Source organism: Chaetura pelagica, unplaced genomic scaffold (assembly GCF_000747805.2).
Source record: "Chaetura pelagica isolate M959 unplaced genomic scaffold, ChaPel_1.0 scaffold138, whole genome shotgun sequence".
Lineage (NCBI taxonomy): Eukaryota > Metazoa > Chordata > Aves > Apodiformes > Apodidae > Chaetura > Chaetura pelagica.
The window spans coordinates 804,232-813,920 of record NW_009954215.1 but is presented as its reverse complement, the minus strand read 5'-3'; the positions used below and the strand labels follow the sequence as shown (position 1 = coordinate 813,920).

General features: G+C 36.1%; 1 protein-coding gene across 1 annotated transcript in view; it reads right to left on the bottom strand.

Annotated features, from left to right (window-relative positions):
- The window catches only part of PARN (poly(A)-specific ribonuclease), a 50,351-nt gene extending 40,733 nt beyond the window's left edge, over positions 1 to 9,618 (bottom strand). The window contains exons 1-12 of the mRNA XM_010003208.1: positions 9,546 to 9,618; positions 8,612 to 8,691; positions 6,791 to 6,858; positions 6,613 to 6,694; positions 5,842 to 5,902; positions 5,104 to 5,269; positions 4,836 to 4,901; positions 4,439 to 4,477; positions 2,555 to 2,597; positions 1,825 to 1,905; positions 1,656 to 1,712; positions 505 to 582 (exon numbers count right to left, since the gene is read on the bottom strand). Coding sequence (XP_010001510.1) covers positions 505 to 582; positions 1,656 to 1,712; positions 1,825 to 1,905; positions 2,555 to 2,597; positions 4,439 to 4,477; positions 4,836 to 4,901; positions 5,104 to 5,269; positions 5,842 to 5,902; positions 6,613 to 6,694; positions 6,791 to 6,852 — 735 coding nt within the window. The 5' untranslated portion in view covers positions 6,853 to 6,858; positions 8,612 to 8,691; positions 9,546 to 9,618. The remainder of the gene's footprint in view (positions 1 to 504; positions 583 to 1,655; positions 1,713 to 1,824; positions 1,906 to 2,554; positions 2,598 to 4,438; positions 4,478 to 4,835; positions 4,902 to 5,103; positions 5,270 to 5,841; positions 5,903 to 6,612; positions 6,695 to 6,790; positions 6,859 to 8,611; positions 8,692 to 9,545) is intronic.
- Positions 9,619 to 9,689: the final 71 nt, after the last annotated feature.

Here is a 9,689-nt window from a genome sequence, read left to right as displayed (position 1 = left end):
GCAGGAAAGTATGCTCCCTACAATTACCCAGACATTCCACCTCTTCATCCCAATGAACATCATCCAGCTACAATATTTCTTCTCATTCTTATTAAGTGTACTATATTATATGAAAATATGTATTCCCACTTTTTAACGTACAGAGGGAAAATTGCCACACAATAATGCTGAAACTCCAAACCTTAATACATAAGTTAAATTTACCTGCCATTACAAGCAGTTTCTGAAGGACTAACAGATAAAAGCAGAAACAAAATGCAATTCCAACATATAATTTAAACATTTTAGAATATAAAGGAGAATTCAATCCAATTAAGTTTAAACTAAGATTTACAAAAATAAGGCAGTAGCCCAGAAGTAACAGGTGTTCTTTTTCAAGTACTTTTCTGCTGTGCTTAATAAACCGTCCTATGCTTCCTTTCACAAGAAAGTTTGGAGATAAGACTAAAGACAAATACATTAAGCCATTTATTTCATTATCTGAACACTCAGAAGATCACTTACATCAGGTAGGGGACAATAGAACTGGTGTATGGTATGCATAACATCCAATAGCATATTGTGCCCAATAACAAGCTTGCCCTGTGGAAAAGGCAATTAAATGTTAGTTACAAATTAAGTTAATAATGGAAAGGGTGATATGAGAAAAGCACCTATCTCAGGTGCTGGCTGGGGGCAGCTGAGAACAAATACATCTGCTCTCTGCCTGCCCCATTCTCCTCCATGGAGACTCTCCAATGGAGACTCCTCCATTCTCTCAGAGCAGCCACCCCTTTTTCCTCTATTCCCAACCACTTATGACAGCCTTCAGCAGAAGCTTGAAACATTGAGAAAATGCACTAGAACAACTAATTACAACTTGGCTTCCAAATGCAATCTATTTAAGATAAAAGTCAAGGGATTTCTCAGTCTACTACCCTTTAATTTACAACTTACAAAACAATTCACAATATATTCTTTACAGCTGTAATATATGATAGTTATTAGAGGCATGATCTGGCTTCTCCCAGAGCAGACCTTTTCATACCAGATGGGGCACAAACAGGTTTCATCTTGAAAAAGCACCAGAATTTTTTAAACATTAACTTGATTCATTTGACGTGACAACCTTTTCTGCTTCCCTGCACCTACCACTTGGTAGAGAAAATAAAATGCATACCTTTTACTTTTTTGTTTGTTTCTACACAACAAGCTGTTATCAACTCCATGAAAGTAACAGGGCTGAAGGGGACAGATGTAATTTTATAGCCTATTTTAGCTATCTAAGTAGAAGAGAACCAGATTATCTTCTCTGATTAAGCCTTTAAATGCCAGAGGAAACAAGGAAAAAAACAACTGCAACAATCTTTTCAGGACAGAGGAAAAAAAAGCCCTCAAAGCTTCATTACTTAAGAGAACCTTGCCAAGAGCTCTAAGAAATTGGTATTCTTGACTTTTACAGTTATGAGATGGTTCATGTCATTAGTTTAAGAGCTAACTTAACCCATCATATTCAAACATTCTAAAAAACAAAGCAACATCTACTTAAAATAAAAGGCACCTTATCTTGTATTTCATGTTGTTCTCCAAAATGTAACAGTAAAATAATTCCTTCTTTGAATGAATTACTTTTTTTTCTTACAACCAAAGATACACTAAAAGTCATGTTAACTTACAGAATTAGCAATGGCATGAACGACTCTGGAAAACCCTACTGCATCATTCAATTCTTCCTGTAAGCAAAGATTCTGACATTAGTGAAACAAATACAAATACTGTCACAACTGTACCTGCATTGGCAGACACACCAGGTTTGGCTTAAACTATTTCTCAGACATTATTTACCTGCTCTTTTGCTTGTTTCTGCTGTTCTCTTCTTTTCCGTTCTTCTTCATTTACCTTACTAATAACAATATACCTCTCCTTCTAAAATAAAAAAAAATTATAGTTTGAGGAACAACTCTGAGAATGTTATATTTAAGACCATTTCAAGTTTCTGTAAATTTACGTTGTAGAGAAAATTAAGTTATACCTCAGCAACAGTTACTTGGCAACATGACTGTTTATATTGTAAACACCACTTTATCACCTACTGCCAAAAGTCTACTTTAGAAACCTGTATTAGATTCATCCACCAAATCTAACTTCTACTAAATCCACTTTTTACTTCTGAGAAAAGGTTATCAGCATTTCCTTTTCAACAGTGGTTTTCAAGTATTTTTTTGAAGCAGAGATTTGTAACAGGAAGTGAGGATACAGCATGTGATGCCACTATTTCTCCCCTCATATCAAGAGGTACCAACCACCAACACTAAATGTCAGATCCACCGCATGTTAGACACCTTTTACTATCCTTTTCAAAAAAATAAAGTTAAGCCACACAAATATATGCTCACACATTGTATCTTGGTCAGATTTGATGTTTACGAACTAGTTCATTGTACTCCATTTAATGCTTCCCATTTTGCATAACAAAGCTCAAATTAGATCTAAAAGTTAGTAGAGTTAGTAAAATTAAGAAATACAATTTGCTTTAAAGAGAACAAATGTTACAGGCAGTAAATGGCCTAGTTACCTTCTCTGACTCCAGAGTTTCAACATGGATACCTTTTGGATACCTATATCAAAACAAATAAGAAGTAAATTAAAGTAGTTATTTGGCATTCAGAATACTGAAACCACAAAAGTGATTCAGTAATTTTGTGTTTCATTTTTAGTGTAAGTCTTAAGTGCAAAAAAATATTAAAGGTTCCTTTTTTAATTTAAAATTATGAAAAATATGAAGCAATAGGCTAGTTAAATTGGCCTCCTTACACTACATACCAGTAACTGGCACTAAAATGTATTTTCTTATATACTTTCCCATCCTATTGCTGTGGAACCTATAACTTCATATAAAGTAATGTAAGTTAACATAATCTAGATATTTCATCACAATATAGAATCTCTGCTTTCAAGAAATCCAAAACCAAAACACCAGTGAGAAAGCTCTTATTTGCAGCCACATGATTCTTTGATTACTGTATACCTTTATATGTCCCTTATTCTAGGATTTACAAACAACCCTGAACTTCCTACTAACAATAAGCTCTAATAGGAAATATTAATACAAATGTCATTATCTCTGCTACAGGGTTCCACCACTTATCACAATTGCATCTAATTGCCAAAATACTACCAAAGACAAAGAGCATCCAACCAATAGCAAGGTCAGAGAGTATTGTCCTTCATAGCTTAACAAATAGATATTACTCTGATCTTCCCACTATACTAAACCACTCACAATTATATAACCACTGCAGAACCAGGATATTTCCTTCATCCTCTGGCTATGAGTCCAAGCAGTACGAAAGAACACATGTTACTGTTGTGTCCTCTCCATCCTGACTTCTCACACCATTTTGAACCTAAACCTGTTTCATGTCACAGACCTTGGATGCCCCAAAACAGTAGCATAACAGAACACTTTCATAGAAAAAACGACCTGTGAAGAGTTTAGGACACAAGGGCCATCAATAACCTCATTGTTCTCTGCTTCAATTATCTCCATGCTAACTTCACAACTTTCCCTCACCAATATGCACACACAAAGTACACAGCTGTACACACAGAGAGCAACACAGCTGACTGTTAAAAAACCCCAGTTCATGAACATGCTTTTCCATCCACTGAGAGCAAATGCTAGAATAACTGTCAGACAAACTTAACAATCCAAGCTACTGGAAGCTATTGCTATTCTATCAATATATAAAAAATTTCACACAGAAAAATTTTTCAATATTTTTAAAATTTCATTTCATCTCATAGACAGAAGCTTTATTTTATCCACTTCCAGAGAAACAGAGTGCCAGATACTGTTACAACACTGAATTAACTAAATCTACAAAAAATATTTCTATTTTATTTTCCACATTTTGCTGATGTAGTCAGAACAATGAAAATCTCATCTCTGAAGCCTTACAATGTCTCCTAAGGCCTTAAGGGATACATTTAGGCAAAGATGAGGGAAAAAGTAAGCCAAGAAAGAATCACTGCTAGAGTTAGAACTTTTAAGTCATCAGAAATGCTTATACTTGGCATCCTACAAAAAACTATAAACATACCAGTACCGACTACAGAACTAGTAGCTTTTCAAGTAAAGCGCACAAACTGTGTAAGCACATGCACTTTTTGTTCACTAAAAACCCATCAAGTTGCACTTCTTTCATAATTCTAGGCTGTGCTGTTCTATTCACAGATTTTAGATAGGAATGATAATATAAACACTAAGTTTTAAAATATTAAAATTCACCGTCACACACCAGTTTAACACAATTCATCTTCAAAACATAAAAGACTTCTCTTAAAGGAAAAAAAAAGTAAATTAATCATCTCTGAGGTTAAGGAGATCAGATCTTACCCAGATTTCTTATCAGAAATACTAAAAATATACAGTAAGGCAGTATTACCAGCAACTTACTTCCAGCTCAAGGTCTGATAAATTAATTTCCTCTGAAATCTAAAAGCAAAAGACAATTGTGTTACTAATACTCCTCTTACAAAAGTGTTACTAAGTAATAACATGCAATTAAAGCCAGATCTGTGTTCATTTGCAGAATGATGTTTAAAACATAAGCCATTGCTACCAAAACCTATTGGCTTGGAAGGGTTTTACTGAATTACGACATTCAGTTGCCAAACTGTAAAGGCATTTACACCATTTTGTACAGTTACTCACATATGTTCTCATAAGCAAGTAGTTCGCAGTCATTATTATTGTTACAATTAACACAGGTAAAGATACTCTTCCTTGTCATTCCACTAATTCTATATGGGCAGAACAAATACTTTTAAGATACTCAGTTTCAGAAACTGACCCTGTACATGGCTCCAGTTCCAAAGTTTCATTTTCTTCATTCTTTAGTAAGTCTTCTATCTGTTCCCTGGAAGAAAGAGATTAATTTGCTGCTAAATCTACTGTTTTCTTTTTACAGTGTTTACAGCTCTCCTCAAAAGACATGAAAACACTTAATAACAAAAAAAAGAACTAGTTAGTAAGAAGTGAATTAATAAAAGTAACTTCAACACCTTAATATGTCTCTGTTTTAGTTTCAACATCAGAGGCTATTAACCAATTTTACTTACACTACTTTCTCAATGAATTTTTTCTGGTCTTCAGGAATTGTTACAGGACACTTTGTGGAATTAGGAGAAATGTATGACAGAGCTCCTGCACCATTGGCCTGAGAACGTTTTTCATCATATTGTTCCCTTAACTGTCTTTCTTCTTCCTGATTTAAATATGGAATTCCTAAAAAAAGAGATATTTAAAACCTCATCAGAATTAGAGACAAATTAGGGATGTAGCAAGACTTATTACTAACCAAGTATCTGCCAGTATTACAACCCTGAAGCCTCAAAAAGTATCCTTTCCTTTCAGTCATCTGTGCTAGTCCCCATTCTTTATCTGTGTCTACACAGGTTTCCTCCTAGAACACACCAGAGCAGCTGACACCACTGAGCCTTTCAGAGCTCTCTCCCTCATCTGCACAAGGCATGAGCCTGAGGACTGGACTGAGCTGTAGATCACAACCACAAAAATATTTAGCCCTTACCTTCTTTGCTATCTGCATCACTAAATAAGCAAAAAAAAACAACCAAGCACTTACCTAAACAGTAACTCTATTCTGTAAAATCTATACAATGGATTTTCTGAAAGAGAGTAACTACTAGTACAATTGTAGATCAATAAGAATAATTCTAAGATCTTCATTATGTGGTAAGAGAGTATGATGAATGGCTGCCTTTTTCTTTTTGCAGAACATAAATATGTCATCATAAATTTTGCAAACACTGAAAGAAAGAAAAAATAAAACAACTCACCATTGCAAAAAACTTTATTAAAATCAAATCCTTGGTTTGCTAAAAAATCTATACTTGAACTCTGCAACAAAAGAAAGTAACTTTACAATTGGCAAGAGTATCTGTGGCATAGATAAACTCATTTATTTTTACACTTTTTAAGAAATTACACAAAGTCCAAAGTCATGAGCAACCAAATCTAAGACCCTAAAGAAGCCACTGAGTTTTTATTGTGTGCTACTTTTTTAATTTGTTTTCAGTTTACATAAAGTACAAAAACACCCTAAAGGGATGAAGATGAAAGAACAAGCTATGTGGAGAGAGGAAACTAAAGAAAGAAAAACATGGTTCAGGAGAACAAATCTCAAACCAGGAAAATGCTGACAATAGCCTTGGAAACAGCTTGGAAAAAAGGATCAATCAGAAAAAGGAAGGGAGCAGGAACTCAGACAAGGAGAGGGGGTGGCTGGGTGGGAAGGGTCCTCTTGCCAGATTTGGAACATTATCTCTAATTCCAGAAACCACACAATGTCATGTGTAACAAGTTTTAAAATTTTAAGTCAAAGATATTCCCTTAAAGCTCACTTGAAGGGACTGCTCTTAACTGATGCTTACTTTTTCCATATGAAAACAAACAAACCCAGAAACTTAAGTTTTTCTGGCTTTTAAGCTGTTATAAGAATGAAACACTTCTCCCTCTAAAATGATTTGCAGCTCTCCTGGAAATAATTTTTAGAAGTTTGCTGCAGTTACACCTTGATCAAATGAAATCAAGCTTGTTTTTCTACTAACCTGACAGACAAATTTGACATCTGGTGAACTTCTGTTAAGCGGTTTTGGAAAAATATAGAAATTAAATGATTTCATTAAATACCTGTGAAAAAGATGAGTTGCATGTCAATACAGCTTATCAATATTTTACTTCATAAATTCCTCAATTAGGAAAACAATGAATAAGAGAAAAACATACTTTTCTTCTGTGTGCTCATATTTAAAAGTGCAAAGGCCAAACTGAAAGAGCAAAAAATCCATGGAATGCTGGAAAGGAAAAAAAACTTTGCATGAGAACAAAAATCATACACATTTAAAGATAACTGGGGTACATCCACAGGAAATAGTATTTCTCTCCAATTCAAAATTAAGCAAACATGAATTTTCTTAACCAAAGTTTGCTCCATTGGTAATTTTGAAGTAAATACACCATAGTTTTCAACCCCATTTAATCATCTTGCTGGTGGCTATAGATGATGTATACTATGCACTTTAATTGCATAAACAGACAAGAACTGGGGGAAGTCCTATCTCCCTCCATGTGTTGCTCACACAGGAGATGATGCATCTCAAAGCAGCTGTCAGTCTGCTTCTCAGCCTTCAGTCACACCACAGTGTGCAGCAGGCTGGGAGGGACCCTAGCTGTACTCAGTTTTCAATGATACGTAATAATGCATTTCATATTCTTCTAATCCACATGGCTAACAGTGATGCAGATGTACTAGCACAGTCACTCAGCATTCTATCTTAACGTCCCCTAGTATTGGAAAGGTCTTTAACACCATGGGAGTTGTATGAGAATATAAGCAAGCATTGTGATTTCATTGAAAGACTCGTTCCTCCTGAGGACCAAAGACCCATTTTGCACATAAAGAACCCGTAAGATCACTCGATTTTATCACAGGAGGAAAAAATTGGGTAGCAACAGGACATACAAAATTAGTCCAGAATAAAGATGAAAACCATCAATAATCAAGTTAATTTATTGGCTGGTAAAAGTTCTGTTTTAAGAAGGTGGCAACAAAGAATTTGGGGTTGATTTCTGATACACCAGACCACTTACCACAGCAACAGAGACTGCCTGTGCCTGCAGAGCCTGAATCATCAGTTACCCTGAAGCTTTCAAAGACTCATATTCAGCCAGATCAACACAATACGGCATCCTCTAGCTGACTGAATGCTCTTCAGACACTAGTATCTGCACTTTTATTTTCTCCTTTAGTGTTTTGGGGTTTTTGTTAATTTTATGAGGTTTTTTTAGCTACAGCCTCCACCTCAGTTTTTGCTTTTTATTGTTCTAGTTGTCAGTAGGAGCACTAACTAGTAATTCCCTCATCCATCCATGTACCTGAACAGAGTATTGGTAAACAGTGTTTATGGACTTTTTGGACACTTCAGGAAATAGCATGAGCTGAGATGCTTGGCATTTTTCTTTTCATATGTCCTTCTCTTATTAAGAAAAAAACAAAACTAAACCCACAAGTCAAATCATAACAGTGACAACATATATTGCCTCCTTTGGTCATCTGGCTATTTTTCAAAACTCTTTCCACACCCTCCAACACCCTTTTTGTGTGTGTGCTGCAGAGAGGCAGAGGTGGTGGTGGCAGCTGGCACTTCAGTTTTGTCTGGGACAATACATGCTGACAGGGGGAGGCAGTTTTGGAAAGGCTCTAGTGCTGATGTAGTTTCTCTGTTACTGAATTTCTCTTACCCAGTGCCCTGTTTAACTGATACATTTTAACACTCTCAACATCTTTTAACAAGTTTTACACATATACTAGCTCTTGCCTGAATTAGTAGCATGTTCTATATACTCAGATCATAACTTCTCCAAGTTTAGTAACAACACTTCCCAGTTCCTGTGGTAGTAGAGACAATGACACAAGCAATCCCCCTCTGCTCAATGTAACTCAATTTTACAGTCCTCTGTGATGTTTCCGTGCATTGCCTCCATTTTTAACTAATGAATTCTAACCTCTCCCCAGAATTTTCATTTTAGTCAAGGTAAACACTTTACCTTTTTAAGTTTCTGATACCTTTCTTCTGGAGTGTCAAAGCCATTGGTCAATGCACTTACAGAGGGCCCATCGCTAATCCCTGAAACAGAACGCATTTTGCTCTGGTTCAGCATTTCAAAAACAGCAACAGCAAAGAAATGCAGTGACTGGTAACTTAAGAAAAACATTTTCTCTTAAAGTACATGTTAAGATTATTTCACTTGAGAAAATATTTTCTACTGAATAGAAGTATACAGCTCAGCATAAAAGCCACCCCACTTAATGACAGTATTTCAGCTGTAAAGTTCTGCTGCTCTGGGTCCTGTTCTACATGATGGTAACACGAAAAGATCTACCAGCAACATAATATTCATGGGTCTCTGAAACACAATGCAGGATCAAAGTCAAATTAAAAATGGGACAAGTGCTGCCTGAAGATTTATTGAATTACTTAGTTGCCTTAAGCAATACTTTATTTCCATAATCACCATAAGCAACAACTTTATTTCCATAAGCAACGCGTCTAAGAAAACCTAATCTTGACCACATCTTTGTTTCATGGCTGACTGAACTCAGTATCCCAAAGCTAAAGCACTTACTAAGGCATCTTTCTGACGCACAGACCCTGTGGGTTTTGCAAACACCAAAGACCTAACTGCTGCCTTTCCCTGTCCAAATGCTTGCAGGGCCTTCCTTATTTATCCCAATATCTTGCTTTCATAACACTTCCTTTTTTTTTTTTTTTTTCCTGAGTTGCAGCTGAAAATCAATTAACATGTTAAAAGACCATTGTGGAGATGGAGCAGATGCAGCATGAGCATGACATGCACTTTCACCTGACCAAAACCTTTGCCATCGCACACATAAGTGGTTTAATCACAGTGTGGCAGCGCTATCTCGCCTGGGGCCGCACACAGACATTGTCAACAGTTCACAAAACAGCCGTGACCGTACCTGAAAACTCCCCATCAATGGCCAGGAAGTCCGACTCTTCAATGGCTTCATACACTTTGTTTAGGTTATCCTTAAAATCTGGGAGCGAAAGGGTAAAACACACCTGAGCCGCCTCACGGCCTCCCCGCGCAGCCCGAGCGCCCC